The 17,231-nt window shown below is 44.7% G+C and overlaps 1 protein-coding gene across 1 annotated transcript in view; it reads left to right on the top strand.

The window, feature by feature from the left end:
- The first annotated feature begins 14,248 nt into the window (after positions 1-14,248).
- Positions 14,249-17,231, top strand: part of VPS16 (vacuolar protein sorting 16 homolog (S. cerevisiae)) — a 6,574-nt gene continuing 3,591 nt past the window's right edge. The window contains exons 1-12 of the mRNA XM_005874757.2: positions 14,249-14,381; positions 14,631-14,728; positions 14,816-14,944; positions 15,035-15,179; positions 15,305-15,420; positions 15,524-15,646; positions 15,762-15,817; positions 16,164-16,253; positions 16,347-16,441; positions 16,595-16,671; positions 16,836-16,967; positions 17,066-17,193. Of these exons, the coding sequence (XP_005874819.1) occupies positions 14,249-14,381; positions 14,631-14,728; positions 14,816-14,944; positions 15,035-15,179; positions 15,305-15,420; positions 15,524-15,646; positions 15,762-15,817; positions 16,164-16,253; positions 16,347-16,441; positions 16,595-16,671; positions 16,836-16,967; positions 17,066-17,193 (1,322 nt within the window). The remainder of the gene's footprint in view (positions 14,382-14,630; positions 14,729-14,815; positions 14,945-15,034; positions 15,180-15,304; positions 15,421-15,523; positions 15,647-15,761; positions 15,818-16,163; positions 16,254-16,346; positions 16,442-16,594; positions 16,672-16,835; positions 16,968-17,065; positions 17,194-17,231) is intronic.

Below are 17,231 nucleotides of genomic sequence, written 5' to 3'. Positions count from 1 at the left end.
CGGCTCTCCCCCGGCGTCTGCCACTGAACGCACGGAAACTGAGGCAAGCCTAGTGGTCACACAAGTAGGGGCCGAGCCCAGCGCTGAAGCCTAGGTCTGCCTGCCTCCGGGATGATGCTCAGATCACGTTGGAGGAGGCCGCCGGGTGACAGCGCGTGCCCAGTCTCCTGCCCGGTGGTCCTGCCGAAGCCAGACCACAGGGGCGCTCCGGGAGGCGGAGGGGCGCACGGCGGGCGGGGTCGCAGGGCTGACCAAGGCGGGGAGAAGGGGACCAGTCGTCCGTGGATCCGGGGTTGCGCGAGTTGGGACCCCCAGCTCAGGACAGCCCCCTCATGGGAGTCGTAGAGCCCACTCATCTTTCTAAAGCGTACATTGTTTACATCGTTATCCTTGGTGCAGACGACTCTCGTTAGATCTACAAGTCGGCTCCTGTTGATCTCTCCAACTTCATTTGCCCCTCTTGTACCCAAGTTTTGTGTTCGGTTGCACAGAACAGAACTCCAATCTATCGTCAGGTTTCATCGCTCCCTGTGTTTGCCCCAGCCTGCAGTTCCTTCTGTGGGCGCTGCCATGTCCTTCATTATTTATCTGTCTGGACCATTCTTGCTCATCCTTTAGGACTTAGTTCAAGGGTCCTTTCTGTTCTCTTCCCTGACCCAACCCAGTAGAGACAGCTGACCTTCCTTTGGACCCGGTGCCCGGGTCTGCTATGTATGGCACGGTAGGGCCATATTTGTATAGTAGGTTTCTTCTGCTAAACCAAGTAAGTTCCTTGAGGGCTGAGAGCATATTTCTTACATCTCTTTATCTCCAGTGCTTATTTAGAACAGTGCCTGCTATGTAGTAAGTAGTTGCCCAATAAAGTTTTTTAAAAAAACACTTTATTGATTGCAACTAAAGATCACAAAGACATCTCCTTGGGGTCCTATTTCAATAAAAGACACCATTTTGCCCTTAAGAGGGAAAAATGCCTTGTGGCAATTTTTAGACCTCTGTTGCATTTGTTATTTCTAATAAATATGTTTCTACAATATGGAAAAAAATGCGAAAGTTAAAATCGGTAAAGTGAGGAAATAATATCTATTTTTGTGGAGAAGGGATGTAGTTGGCATGAAATTTAGTGTCTACAACAACACAGCCATACACTTTTGAAAATATTAACTCGTATTACTTTTGGAAATATATGTTGCCTATGCAGGCTTGTTAAATAGAGTACTAAAAATAATGGCCTCATTATTACAGAACTCCTATTTATGATATGAAGTTTTAGCTTTGTTGATGCACCAGGAAGTGGAAATGTTGACCTGCGTGGCTAGCCCATGTTTACCTGTCTGTGCTGTACTGCAGAAAGGAGTAGAAGTCTCAGCCTTGCTGTGGAGCTATATTATTTGGGCTAACAGCAGTTGTGCCTTTCTATGTACTATACACTTTGCTAAGTACTTTTATCTGTATTAACTTAAGTCTCACAATCCCACGAAATAGGTATCATTATTGTTGTTTGGGTTTTTTTGTTTGTTTTTAGGTATCATTATTAAACCCATCTTACTGATGAGGAAACTGAGACACAGAGAGGTTAGGTGACCAGGTCACACAGCTAGTAAGTAGTGGAGTGAGGATTTGAACCCAGCCTTATTCTAGAACCTGTGCTAAAGCATAGGTTTGTTTGGTTGGTTTTTACAGGAAAATAAAATAGTATTTCCTAGCTTCTCCACCAGAGTGGAAATGCTTTAAGTGCAGATACTTGGTGTTTATCTGTATTTGTGTATAGCCTTACTACATGTTGGAGTAAAATGAATGAATGATAAACAGGTGGCAGGCAGAGCATTTTTGAGTCCTATCTATAGGATAGGATTCTTTTTCTTTGGAGGTAGTGTTCTGGAAAACTTACTAATTGGAAAAGGCAAGGAGAGGGAATGATGATTAATTCTATGGGGCTTCAGAATGTTAGCTGTTTTTATCCTAGAAACCCAATTTGGGATAATCCTATTAATTAATTTTGCTCAACCCTCTGCCAGGCTGAATGTATCAACCAATGAAAAGACATGGACCCTGTCTTCCCTCATAGAACTTACAGCCAGCAGGGGAGACTGTTGATAAACACTAATGACTCAGTATTTGTTTGGTCATAATCACTGTAAAGGGAGGGTATAGGGTCCTAAGACAGCGTATAATAACAGAGTTTATTCTTGTACTAGAGGCCCGGTGCACAAATTCATGCACCAGTGGAGTCCCTTGGCCTGGCCTGCAGGATTGGGCCGAAACTGGCTCTCCGACATCCCCCGAGGGGTTCCGGATTGCGAGAGGGTGCAGGCCAGACTGAGGGACCCCACCAGTGCACAATCGGGGCCAGGGAGGGATGTGGGAGGTTGGCCAGCCGGGGAGAGACCACGGGAGGGCTCCAGGGTGTGTACGGCCTGTCTTGCTCAGTCCCGATCAATGGACCCCAGCAGCAAGCTAACCTACTGGTTGGAGCACATGGTCAGTGCACATCATAGCAACTGGTCGACCGGTCAACTGTCTCCCCCCTGGTGGTCAGTACACGTCATAGCGAGCGGTTGAGCTACCTTAGCATATCCTTAGCATATTACACTTTGATTGGTTGAACGAACAACTGGACACTTTGCATATTAGGCTTTTATTATATAGGATAGGATTATATATTTTTCCATATGAACAACTATAAACTTACTTTTGCCAAACCCTGTATATTTCTGAAACTCTTCTTAGAAGTAGACTATTTTAGCAGATTTTTTGGAGTTTGTGTGTTTGGGGTTGTTTTCTTTTTTGCACATATAAAGATGAACATTTTAAAAATTGTAGTTAAACACATATGATAAAAAATTTACTATCTTATTCATGCAAAAGTACAATCTGGTAGTGTTAGGTATTTTCACATTGTTGTGCAACCACTCTCCAGAAATTTTTCATCTTGAAAAACTGAACCTCTATACCCATTAAATAATAATTCCTTATTTCCCCCTCCCCCATCCCTGGCAACCATCATTATGCTGTTTTCTGTTTTTATGAAATTGACTACTCTAGATAGGTCATATAAGTAGAATCATACAGTATTTGCTGCTTTGTGACTGGCTTATTTCACTTAACATACTGTCCTCAAGGTTCATCCATGACACTAGAATGTATCAGAATTACCTTTCTTGTTAAGTCCATTGTATGTATATCTCATTTTCCTTCTCTGTTCATCCTTTAATGGACACTTAAGTTACTTTTACGTCGCAGCAGTTGTGAATAATGCTACTATGAACAGTAGTGTAAAAATAGCTCTTCAAGACCCTGTTATCAATTTTATTGGATATATACCCAGAAATGGAGTAGTTAGATCCTATGGTAATTCTGTTTAATATTTTTAGGAACTATCATACTGTTGTCTGTGGTAGCTGAATCATTTTACATTTCCAGCAACAGTGTACAAGAGTTCTTTAGTAGTATTTGTGTTTGTTTATTGGGTTTTGTTTTGTTTTTTGTTTGTTAATCCTCACCCAAGGATATTTTTTCCATTGGTTTTTAGAGAGTGGAAGGGAGGCAGGAGTGGGGGAGAAAGGGAGAAAGAGACAGAGAAACATCAGTGTGAGAGAGAGACATTGATTAGTTGCCTCCACATGCGCCCTGACTGGTGCCAGGGATCGAACCTACAACCCAGGTACATGCCCTTCACTGGGAATCGAACCCTCCACCCTTCAGTACATGGGATGACACTAATCATTGAGAAACACAGGCCAGGGCAGTATTTGTTTTTGAAGGAGGTAGGAGTCAAGGGATTTCAGGGATGATGATGGATTCTCTTTAGGGTCTAGAAATTTTGTAATTAATAGATTATTCCCCAAGGCCAGATGTAATCTGCTTCTTCATTCCCAGTGGTTTGTCAACCCAGCCTGGAGATCATGTATTTTTTCTTAATATGTTTTAGTTGATTTTAAAGAGAGAGAGGAAGGGTGAGAGAGGAAATACTGATGAGAGAGAACCATCGATTGGCTGCCTCCTGCGTGCCCCCTACCAGGGATCGAGCCTACAACCCCGACTTGTGTTCTGACTGGGAATCGATCCAGCAATCCCTTGGTGCATGAGAAAATGCTCAACCAACTGAGCCAGAGCTGGGGATCATCTATTCTCACACCGTAGTGGATCACTGGATTAGATTCTAGTCAAACATTTTTGGCAGAAATGCTTTGTAGGCAATGACATGGTGTTTGTGCTGCATCACATCTGGAGTCAGCATTATATTGGGTTGTTTGCTGTGAAGGATGTTGACATTAACAAGGGGGTTAGGATGGTGATGGCACATCCTTCATTGTAAAGTCATATTTCCCCCTTTGTAACAAGCAAGTGGTCTGTGGGATGGCACACTGGTTGCATCAGTATGAGTCTAATCAGGAGACAGAGAGCAAGGGCTGACTAAATAGGTGAAGTTTCATATAAAGAACTCTTAAACTGTGATAACAAAGTAACTATAAGATAAAACTCTGTCCTCCCCTAGGGCTGAGGAGAAAGGAAGGACAGACTTAGAAGGAGATGGAAGTACCCTCCCTAATTGGTGTTCCAACCTTGATGGGAAAGGTATAGTTGCAGCCCACTGGGTAGTGGAGAAGATTGTTGGTTTGCCAGGGCCAGAGCTGGTCCATAGTCACTATACAAGCAGGAAGCAGCCCCCTTGACACAGATGAGCCATAGCTGGTGGCCAGGTTCCTGGGGTTGCACAGAGAGTGAGAGCACCAATGTGAGTGGGAGACCTGAAGCATGCAGTGTCTGTGTGGAGAGAGCCACAGGAAGATGGACCCCAGTCTAAGCCACGGCTGTGAGGTTATCAAGGGATTGTTTGTTCTGGGTGTATAGTTGAGGCAGAGCATCACCAGGTGTCCTCATACCCACACTGCTGACTGACCTTGCTGCTGCTGGAAACAGAGTTCCCTCCTCCTGCAGTGTCCCTACACTGCCCTCTACTGAGAAAAGCTAACATCTAGTTCACGTGCAGCACGTATTGAAGGGTAAATTTGGAGTTGACATATAAATTGATAACTACTCAGCTCCATATGCACCCTCTATACATTTTCGAACTTCCTCATAACAACAAAAGTCTATATTTTTGCTAACGAAGCTACCACTATTCTTCTTACAAGTAAATACTATTTCCCAAAATGAGAAAACAATCTTAACAGTCATTATATCTATCACTATATTAATTTCTCCTTCAGTCCCACTGAATATTCATGTTACCCAAAAATGAAATTGTAAAGTTAACCTCCAATTATTTGTGCGTAAATAAAAAATGAGGAGAGAGAAGATAATGGCTAGTGTATACATATAAACACATGCATATAGCAGGCATGAAGAAAATGTGCAAAGTGACTATAGGCTTCATTTCTGTAATTGGTCATGAGATTGTAGTTGTTATCTATGGCTTCCTTCAACTGCCCATTTCTTGTCCTCAGCCAGAACCTCCTTCCCATTTTTTATTTACACACAAATAATTGGAGGTTAACTTTACAATTTCATTTTTGGGTAACACGAATATTCAGTGGGACTGAAGGAGAAATTAATACAGTGATAGATATAATGACTTTTAAGGCCAGCCACTTCTGGTGGTGGGGTATTTGGTAAGACTAATTGATCTCATGGACCTGCGCCCACTGATGCTCTGGTTCTTTACATAATGGAGTGACCCAAACCTTCATTTCAGTCATTCTGCTTTCTTTGGTTGCTGAGGTTTTTCGTTAAATTTTATGATCAGGTACAGAAGTACTAAGAGGTGCCACAGGGGATCCCCTGGGTGTCAGACATAGTCCTTCTTGCCTCCATTATGTAGCAGCAACTCAATTTCCCCTTGGTAATCAGGATAATCACTTCAGCCAGTAAATTAACACCATTTTCTTAAGCCTGTTGGTTCAGTGGCTTAAGGAGCCCAGAATGGCAAGGCGGCGCTCTTATCTTCCAATTCAGTGAATCTATTGTTGTATCTCCTGGTGGAAACATTCTCCCCGTGGAGACTAACCTCTCCAAACCAAGAGATCTCAAAGTTATGGAACTGGAAGCAACATTTTTGTAAGAGTCAGTAGGTGTAATAATGAGAAGAGCCACTCTCACTTCCATCCCTTGATTCTGACTCTAGAGCAGTGGTTCTCAACCTTGGCTGCACATTAGAATCTGGGAATCTTACAAGACATTATCTGATTTCCAGGAAGCCTCTAGAGCAGTGGTTCTCAATCTTGGCTGCACATTAGAATCACCTGGGAATCTTTTTAAAATCCTGATTTCTGGGCCTCATCCTCCGGAAATTCTGTTTCTTTGTTACTAATGTTGTGGCCCCACCCCATAAAAAAGAAACAGAATTTCCGAAGGATGAGGCCCAGAAATCAGGATTTTAAAAAGATTCCCAGGTGATTCTAATGTGCAGCCAAGATTGAGAACCACTGCTCTAGAGGAAACAGCACCATGTAATAGCCTCTGATGCAAAGCACAAGCTGCATCCTGTACGATAGAGCCCTTTTAGGATACTGGCTCCCAACTGGTGCTATAACTGAGTTGTCAATGAATTTAGGCCAGCCACTTCTGGTGATGGGGTATTTAGTAAGACTAATTGATCTCATGGACCTGAGCCCACAAATGCACTTTCTTTTTTGTGAAATGAGATCCTTGCTTGATTAGATGTAATGCTTTGCAGAATGTCACACCATTAGATAAGGCATTCTGTAATTCCACAGATGGTGGGTGCTGACAAAGGCATTACAGGTAGGGAAGACAAATCCACATCCAGAATGTGTCTGTATTCCAGTGAGGACAAATCGTTCCCCCTTCACGGTGGAAGAGGTCCAGTGTAATCAACTGGCAGGTTGGTCCTCATGGTCTCTGCTGTTGACAGGTTAGCCACAGAGCAGTAGTGTTAGCTAGGGCAGCCTTGGGGAGGGAGACTCCCAAGACTTCTACCCCAATTGAGGTCATCAAAAGGTTTTCAAGCAGAAGAAGGCAAGTCTCCTCAGACATAGGAGTGCAAGCTACTTCTACTAGTAAGGAAGACTCAGAATGAATTAGGGGTTCAGGATTGTTGTTTTCATCTGGGTCTAACCAGATATCTTCCTTCCAGTTTTCAGGATTCCTTTCTTTCCTTACTAGTGCCCTAAGGTTCACATGAGAAATGACATGTTGGTGAATTCAACTGTTATAATTTAACAATCCATGTAATTAAAATTTGCTTTTGATTTTCAGCAGTAACAGCTGTGTGGCTGTAATAAATATGAGATTGTTTTAGGGCTGTTATAGACGCTTTCTGCTTCTCAGACCATGACTTGAACTGAAAATTAACAGACTCAAGCTTGTAATTTTCTCTTTGTAAATGTTCAAGTGTACTCAAAACAATCCATCCACACCACAGCCCTTACAATCATTATTACTGCCATACAATCAGGCACAGAAGTCACTCCCAAAGCACATGTTTGACTTGGCATGTCACCACAGAAAACTGCAGGCTGGATTAATTGTGATGTCACTGGGTGCGATGGGCTACTAATATCCATTTCCCATTGGCAGGGAGCTCAGCACTGCTCCCAAGCTTTAAGCACATGACCAAACTAATCCTCAAATCCCATCTTTGGGGTCTGTCTCTTGGGACCACTCTCAGAGTGAAGTCTTTATCAGTCTGGGTCCAGTCAGGAGACTTAAACTGGGAAAGTTTGAGAAATATAAGGAATTATTATATTAACTGTGAAAAAAGAGTAACTAAAGAGATAAGAAAATGTTATATGGTAGCCTAGGAGAGTACCCAAGGAATGACAAATTAAGAAGGGGGGCCCTTCCCAGGCTGGGGTTTAGGCCTCATTAGAGAAAATACAGGGTGGGTCAAAAGTAGATTTACAGTTGTTCAAATGGAAAATAATAAATAATAATACAGGAATAAATTGTTTCGAATACTCATAACTGTTCTTTTGCCCCACCCTATATAGTTTTAGCCCACTAGATGGCAGAGAAGTTCACTGGTTTGCCCGGCCATAGCTGGTCCATAGTTCCTACGAAGGCAAAGAAGCAACCCTCAGCCCTTGGCCAGATTGGCTCAGTAGTTGGAGTGTCAGACCACAGACCGAAGGGTCTCGGTTTCAATTCCTGGTCAAGTGCAGGTACCCAGGTTGCAGGTTCCCCAGCTCAGGTAGGGGAGCATGCAGGAGGTAACCAATGGATGTGTCTCATGTAAATGTTTCTCTACCCCTCCTCCATCTTTCTCTTCTCCCTCCCTTCCACTCTCTCTAGAAATAAACAGAAAATATATCTTTGGGTGAGGATTAAAAAAAGAGGAAACCCTTTGGGGTTCAGGGGTTAGGGGAATATAGGTGAGCTGCAACTGGTGGTCAGGGCTGTGGGTGTGCAAGGGTGTTGGGGTAGCTGGTGCAAGCAGGTAGCCTGGGGCACACAGTGTCTAAGGTGAGCCACAGCCAGTGGCTGGGAGCATGGGTTTGCAGAAGGGATCAGAGGAAATGCTCAAGTGGGCAGGCAGGACAGCCAGTGGCCAAGCATCTTGGCATGCAGAGGAAGTACAGCCTGGGCAGGAGGCCAGGAATGTGGCATCTGTCCAGGGAGCCGTGGGAAGGTGATCACTAGTCTGGGCCTTCTAGGTTGTTGCAGGGCTGGGGCAGATCACCCCGTATCTTACACCCTGGCTGCTGGCTAAGCCTTGCTGGAAGCAGCAGTAGAACCCCTTCCTCATTCAGTGTCCCTCCAGCGCCCTCTACTGAGAAAGTGTAGCATCTTACTCACTGTGAAGGAAAAATGTATGCTGTCCCTTAAACACAACACACTGAAGCGTGAATTTGGAGCTGAGCAGCAATGAATTGATAACTGGCATGCTAGGTCTGTGTGGCTCTATTTTCCCATCAGATTTTCACCCATGATTTTAGTAACAAAGTGTCAAAAGAAAGGCATATGGGATTGTAAAAAATTCAAATAATACAAAAGTATATGGCCTACAAATTGGAAGTCCCCTTATCTCCTTCCCCCACTCACCACCCTCCCCCAAAGTGACCTCTGTCTGGTTTAATGTGGAGGCCTCTGAGCGTTTTTTCTATGTATTTTTATACATTCATTTGATTATATGTAAATATGCTTGTAAAAATATACATATGTATGTACATATATATAAAGGTGTGTACACACAACACACACACGAGCATATGTGTGTGTATATACACTGAGTGGCCAGATTATTATGACCACTCCATCAGTACTTAATTGACACTTCCAAAAATACTGAATATTGAAAACTTCCTAAGCAAATACTCTCAAGGTTTTATTATTATTATTATTTGCGTAACTAATCCACTTCATTGTACTGATGGGGTGGTCATAATAATCTGGCCACTCAGTGTATATACACACACATATGCTCAGCCTGGCCAGTGTCACTCAGTGGTTGAGTGTCGACCCATGAACCAGGAGGTCACGGTTCAATTCCTGGTCAGGGCACATGCCCAGGTTGTGGGCTCAATCCCCAGTAGGGGCGTGAAGGAGGCAGCTAATCAATGATTTTCTCTCATCATTGATGTTTCTATTTCCCTCCCTTTCCCTTCCTCTCTGAAATCAATAAAAATAGTATCTTTGGCAAATATGTTCTCCCACGCAGTGGGCTTCCTTTTCATTTAAGAAAAATATATGTGCTCCGTTTTTATTACATAAATGAGTTCATACTGAGCAGCAGCTTACATTTTTTATTTAACAATGTGTTAGAGATAATTTCATGTTAGTTCCCTCAGTCAACCTTATTTTGTTGTTGTTGTTGTTAATCCTCACTTGAAGATATTTTTTCATTACTTTTTAGAGAGAGTGGAGGGAGGGAGGGAAAGGGGAGAGAGAAAGAGAGAGAAACATCAATGTGAAAGAGATACATCGATTGGTTGTGTCCCACACGTGCCTCGACCAGGGCCAGGGATTGAACCTGTAACCCAGGTACGTGCTCTTGACCAGGAATTGAACCCGAGACCCTTTGGTGCTCAGGTTGATGCTCCAGCCACTGAAAACACTGGCTAGGGCCAGAGCCACCTTATTAATGGCCACATGATATTGCCCAGAATGGGCATACCATAGTTTATTTAACCAGTCCTGTTTTGATGGACATTTAAGAAGGTTTTTCCAGGATTTTCTGACACTATTTTAAATAGTGCTGCAGTGAATTCATACTTTTGTGCACTTGTACAAGTAGTTTTCTAAGTTAGACTCTTGGAAGGAAACTGGTAAGTCAGAGGGTGTACACATTTAAAAGTTGAATAGCTATTTCATGTAATAAAATCTTTTCCTTGTTAATTTCTGGGTTTGGTGTCTTGGTCTAAAAGACTTTTCCATAGTTCACATTATAAAAATATTAGATTATATTTTTTCAAGATTTTTATGTGTAGTTTGAAAAGTGTTTTCACATAAAGTAGTAAAATTTAATTAGAAGGTAAAGAGGAGATAAATGGTGATGGAAGGAAACTTGACTTGGGTGGTAAACATGATACTAAATATACAGATGATGTGTTGTAGAATTGTATACCTGAAACCTGTGTAATTTTGTTAATCAATGTCACCCCAATAAATTTAATAAAAAATAAAGAAAATAAAATTAATTAGAACCTTTTGTATTTTTTAAGAAAATATCTCTTCACGTGTATCACATTTTTCCCATAGTTTGTCTTCCTGCTTTATTTTAATGGACATTTTTTAATGTATAAAAAGTTTTTTAATGTTGCCGAAACCGGTTTGGCTCAGTGGATAGAGCGTCAGCCTGCGGACTGAAAGGTCCCAGGTTCGATTCCGGTCAAGGGCATGTACCTGGGTTGCAGGCACATCCCCAGTAGGAGATGTGCAGGCGGCAGCTGATCGATGTTTCTCTCTCATCGATGTTTCTAACTCTCTATCCCTCTCCCTTCCTCTCTGTAAAAAATCAATAAAATATATTTTTTTAAAAAAAGTTTTTTAATGTTAATTATCTTAACAAATAAGTATTGGCCCTGGCCAGGTAGCTCAGTTGGTTAGAGCATCGGCCCAGTACGCCATAGGTTTGGGTTCAATCCCTGGTCAGGGCACATAGAAGAATCAGCCGATGGTCCTGCCCAGCATGGGTCAGTGGTTAGAGCATGGGCCATCACACCAGAGGGTCTCTGGGGTTAGATTCTGATTAGGGGCGCATACCTGGGTTGCAGGTTTGAGTCCTGCCCCCCCACTTCCCCAACCCCCATTTGGGGCACACGCAGGAGGCAACCAATCAATGTGTCTCTCTCATATCCATGTTTCTCTCTTTCTCTCTTTCTCTCTCCCCACCCTCACCCGCTCCCTTCCACTCTCCACTCTCTAAAAATCAATGAAAAAAATATCCTCACTTCTTAGGTGAGGATTTAAAAAAAAATAATTAGCCAATGAATACATAAATAAGTGGAACAACAAATTGATGTTGCTCTCTCAAATCAGTAAATTAAAAAAACTTTCTTAAAAATTAAAGAACTGTTAATGTTGTTTAAAAACTCAAAGTCTCATTCCTATCCCTGGTCTTATTCAACTAATTCCACCCCTCACCTACAAGTAACCATTGTTACTAGATTCTTGTAAATCTTACCAAAGTTTCTTTTTTTCAAATGTAAGCAAATGTGTTGTTTTTACCCCTTTTTACATAGAAGTATACAGAAGTTCTTAGTTTTTATTTGTTGGTCTTTTGCATTGTGGCTTCTGGATTTTATGTCATGCTTAGAAATCATTTCTACTTTGAGATTGTTAAAATAGCCAAGATTTTTTCTGATGTGGCATTATTTTTTTAACATTTAAATTTTGAATTCCATCTGGAAAATATTTTATTGTAGAGATTAAGTAATGAAATAGTATTTACTATGATTCTTCCTGTATGGGCCATTGTCTCATTTCAAGTATCATTTTGCACTTATTTGAAATTCCATTTTTATTACATGTTCAATTCTCAGGTCTTTTCCTGGATTCTGTTCTCTTCCATTGATCTATTTGCTTATTCCTGTGCCAAAACAAGTTTTAATTAACTTTAGTTTTATATAGTACTAGAGGCCCAATGCACGAAATTCGTGTGAGAGTAGGCCTTCATTCCCCCGGCTGGCTGCAGGCACCTGCTTCTCTCTGGCACCCGGAACCCGGGCTTCCTTTGACTCAGGTCTTTTCCTGGATTCTGTTCTCTTCCATTGATCTATTTGCTTATTCCTGTGCCAAAACAAGTTTTAATTAACTTTAGTTTTATATAGTACTAGAGGCCCAATGCACGAAATTCGTGTGAGAGTAGGCCTTCATTCCCCCGGCTGGCTGCAGGCACCTGCTTCTCTCTGGCACCCGGAACCCGGGCTTTCTTTGAAGCCCCGGCTTCGTCCGGAAGGTCGTCCGGAAGGACATCTGGTCTCATTAGCATATTGCGCTTTTATTATTATAGAAGATACTTGATATCTAATATACATGTGTTCTCATATTTTCAAATGTTTCTAAATATCTTCCAATATTTACTTTTTCAGATTATCTTTTCCCCCAAGACAAACTAGAATCAGTTTGGGCTTCCCTTCCCCCCAAACATTGGGGGTGATTTTTATTGAAATTCTTGTGCATTTATAGATCATTTTAAAATATTTTCTGTCTTCTGTATCCTTGAGTAAATTTTGATATGATTTTGTAAAAATGTTTATTATGTTTATTTTGGGGTACCTTATATAGTTTTATTGCTGTCATGATCAGGCTCTTTTTAAAGTTACGTTTCTATTGGTTCTTGCTATAGTATATAGACAGTTGATTGGTGTAGAAAATATATTGACTTCTGCCCGGCTGGTGTGGCTCAGCCGTTGAGTGTCGACCCAGGAACCAAGAAATCACCGGTTTGATACCCAGTCAGGGCACATGCTTGGTTTCAGGCTTGATCCCCAGTAGGAGGCGTGCAGGAGGAAGCTGATTGATGACGTTCCTCTCTCATCGATGTTTCTATCTCTCTATCCCTCTCCCTTCCTCTCTCTCTTAAAAATTTTTTTTTCAATAAAAATATATTTTAAAAAAGAAAATATATTGACTTCTGTTGCTCACTCAGCTGAGCTCTTTTATTCATTGTTCCATAGACTGGTTTGGATTTTCTAAGTACACAGTCACATTATTTGTAAATAGTAACAATCTCACTCCTTTTCCAAAATAGAAACTTCTCTGTTTTATTTGGTTTTTTCTTAAATTATTTTGGCTAGAACCCCAAGAAGAATGTCAAATAGAAAGACGGTAATGATGAGCATCTTTCTGATCTTTAATGGGAAGGCTCCTGAAATGATACCAGCCAAAGCACTCTCCTTAGCCACCGATTTTCCTTGACATCCTGGAATAGTGCCTACTCCTCTGTTCCCTTCTCCCCTCCTACTTTGTCTTCTCATGCGGCACACACTGTCCTCACACATCTCAGATTGCAGTCATCTTGTGCTGGCTTGTGATTTCAGTTTCCTATTGTAAGCCAAGCATTCACAGATTGACATCTCTAACCCAGGACTCTCCTCAGCTCTGGACTCACTGAAGAGCTCCTCTTGGGTTTCTTTCAGGCACTGCTAACTCAGTACTTCTGAAACTGAGTTCTTTATTAACCAGTGTTGAGCTGGACCCCCAGGTATAAAGCCCATGACCTGACTCAGTGTTACGAACCAGAAATAGCCCTGGTCAGTGTGGCTCAGTTGGTTGGGCGTCTTCCTGTGCACTAAGAGGTTGCCGGTTTGATTCCCTGTCAAGGGCACAAGCCCTGATTGTGGTTTTATGGGCTCCTGGGCTCAATCCCCAGTAGGGGGTCATGCAGGAGGCAGCTGATCGATGTTGTGCTCCCATATTGATGTTTCTCTCTCTCCCTCCTCCTTCCTTTCTCTTTAAAAATCAATAAACTAAAAATAAATAAATAAAATAAAAAATTCAATAAACTATTCTTAAAAAAACAATCAGAAATAGAAGAAAGGCTCTCCACCCTGAGAGACCCTCTGGCAGGGTTTTATTTCCTGCTAATATAGACTCAAGCCGGCCAGCCACCCTAGTCCTATCTCAGTTTGTGTCCTGGATGTTGGCCACACAGCCTGTCTGTCCCAGGAGCTCCTGCCATCCTTGTGTACTTGCCCAAGAACCCCATCCTTGCCTGCTGCACCTAAGCATGCATATTGTTTCTAGTCATCACCTTCCCTCCCCGCCCCTGGAGGGGACTCAAGTTTCCTGTGGAGAACAAATGGAGGTTTTAGGGGTTCCTCTGGGGCTTACTTCATCTAGATGCATGGGCACGAGGAGGCTAATTTCTATCCACCTTTCTGTGGGCAGGAAATATGAGCTGTACAGCATGGACTGGGACCTGAAGGAGGAACTCAGGGACTGCCTGGTGGCTGCTGCGCCTTATGGAGGCCCCATTGGTAAGTCACCCCTCTGCCTCGGCATGCTCCGGGACATGGGATGAACTCAAGGTCCTTGATTCCTAGGGGTCTTATTGTTGGGTTGTTCTCGCTGGCATATGCCACCCTCCCCCCAAATTGAGATGTTTTTAATTCTGGTTCTCGTGAGGCCTGCTTCATATGGTGGGCCTGAGGAGCTACTTCATGAGGCCTGCTTCACGTGGGCTGGGACTAGTGAACTAGGACAGGAGGTCTCTTCTCCAACTGCAGCACTGCTGAGGAACCCCTGGCGGAAGGAGAAGGCTGCAAGTGTACGGCCGGTACTTGACATCTACTCTGCTTCTGGCATGCCTCTGGCCAGTCTGCTGGTGAGCACCCTTGGCCTGCCTTGGGGCTGGGGGCAGGCAGTGCTTCTGCGTCCCAAGATAGTCTCATGAACTTCTTCTCTTCTACAGTGGAAGAGTGGGCCAGTGGTGTCCCTGGGCTGGTCAGCTGAAGAGGAGCTCCTCTGCGTGCAGGAAGATGGTGTAGTACTGGTTTATGGGCTTCATGGAGACTTCCGGAGACACTTCAGTATGGGCAATGTAGGGGCCACAGGAAGCTGGGGAAAAGGGATGGAGTCTGTGACCCTGTGATTTTTTTCAAGGTCCCTCTCCACTTGTCCCTCTCCCCAGGAGGTGCTCCAGAATCGGGTTCTAGATGCTCGAATCTTCCATACTGAGTTTGGTTCCGGAGTGGCCATCCTCACAGGGGCCCACCGCTTCACCCTCAGTGCCAATGTGGGTGACCTCAAACTCCGCCGAATGCCAGAAGTGCCAGGTGAGCGCTGACACCCCCAAGACAATCATTCAGTGCCCACAGACGTGCTTCCAGACTGCGGGATCCACAGAGGCAGAAGCTTTGGGCTCTGGTCATCCTGGGGTTGTCCTCTTGCCTGACCACAGGTTTGCAGAGCGCACCCTCGTGCTGGACCACACTGTGCCAGGACCGAGTGGCACACATTCTTCTGGCTGTGGGGCCCGATCTTTACCTCCTAGACCATGCAACCTGCTCCACCGTGGTGAGGGCCTGTGAAATGGGAGTGAAATGGAAGGGTTGGGGGAGGCCTGGAGGAGGCGCTGAGAAGTTAGTATCTTTGGGTGTCCTCCCTGGCCCTGCCCCAGACACCTCCTGGCCTGGCCCCAGGAGTGAGCAGCTTCCTGCAGATGGCTGTTTCTTTCACCTACCGACACCTGGCACTCTTCACAGACACGGGCTATATCTGGATGGGGACAGCTTCACTCAAGGTTTGTCCTGGGAAAACACAGGGGCACTTTGCCTTGTCCAGGGATTCGGGTAGAGAATGGGCTTTTTTAACTTGAGCTCTTGGACAGGACCATGACATTCCCTACATCCTTTCAGGAAAAACTGTGCGAGTTCAACTGCAACATCCGGGCCCCCCCGAAGCAGATGGTCTGGTGAGGATGGGAATCTTATGTTGCGGGTGAGGGTGGACATAGCATTGTTTCCTGGGACACTGATTCATCCTGTCTACTGGCCATGCCAAGTGGAGCTTGCATCATACCTTCTCTGCCAGTGCACACTTGAGGGGAACCCCTGCCCGCTGTGGGCCTCAGCCGGAGCTGACAGCTCAGGGTCAAAGGGAAGCCCTCAAGTCAATCAGAGGATGGGATAAGGAGCAGGAAGCATGCATAGGACTATCCCAAGGCAAAGTGATATAAATAAGCAGTGATGCGAGAGACTTGGCTGAGGGCCTGGCATCCGGTGTATGTCTCAAACATGTATGTGTGGTGCTGCCCACAGGTGCAGCCGTCCTCGTAGCAAGGAGAGGGCTGTTGTGGTGGCCTGGGAGAAGCGGCTGATGGTGGTGGGTGATGCACCTGAGAGCATCCAGTATCCTTGAAGGGCTACCTGTGGGGATGGGAGAGGAGAGGGGAAGGAGGGTCATCTGACCCGTCCCATCTTAGAAACCTTGACCAAGCTCAGGTTTGTGCTGGATGAGGACTCCTACCTGGTACCTGAGCTGGATGGGGTCCGCATCTTCTCCCGCAGCACCCATGAGTTCCTACATGAGGTTCCAGGTGAGGCCCTCACAAAGACACCACAAGACCTGGGGCGGGGGCACCTTGGCACCACAGCTGCTGTGGAGCAGTGCTCCAGAGTAGGATTAGAGCCTTGAGGGAGAGCTGAGGGTTTCCTGCCTGCCTCCTACACTCACCATATCCCTTCCCCAGTGGCCAGCGAGGAGATCTTCAAAATTGCCTCAATGGCCCCCGGAGCACTGCTGTTAGAGGCCCAGAAGGAATATGAGGTAAAGCCCTGGGCCTCTCCCTGGACCCTAAAATGTTTTCCTTCCCCTAATTGGCCCAGCCCCCGCCTGGGCATGGGAGGGTACAGCCAGGTGCCACCTGTGAAGAGGGGGTCCAGGCAGGACACTAGGCTGGGCTCTATCCCTGGCATTCCCACTTCCCCCAGAAAGAGAGCCAGAAAGCGGATGAGTACCTGCGGGAGATCCAGGAGCTGGGGCAGCTGACCCAGGCCGTGCAGCAGTGCATTGAGGCTGCGGGACATGAGCACCGGCCAGACATGCAGAAGAGTCTGCTCAGGGTTGGCTTGGGCTACAGGGCTGGTGGGAGGGGCACTGGGCAGGGTTGGGCTGGTGTGAGGGGAGCTCGCTTCTATTGTCCTCTGGTTCTTCTCCGAAGGCTGCTTCCTTCGGAAAGTGTTTCCTCGACAGATTTCCACCTGATGGCTTCGTGCGTATGTGTCAGGACCTGCGTGTGCTCAATGCCATTCGGGACTATCACATCGGGATCCCCCTCACCTATAGCCAGTATCCCCAAGCCTGCTAGAAGGGTGTTCACAGCCAGG

The sequence above is a fragment of the Myotis brandtii genome, unplaced genomic scaffold (assembly GCF_000412655.1).
Source record: "Myotis brandtii unplaced genomic scaffold, ASM41265v1 scaffold45, whole genome shotgun sequence".
NCBI classification, from domain to species: Eukaryota; Metazoa; Chordata; class Mammalia; order Chiroptera; family Vespertilionidae; genus Myotis; species Myotis brandtii.
Note: the sequence above shows the minus strand (reverse complement) of the source record. Positions and strands in the feature narration are given on the sequence as shown.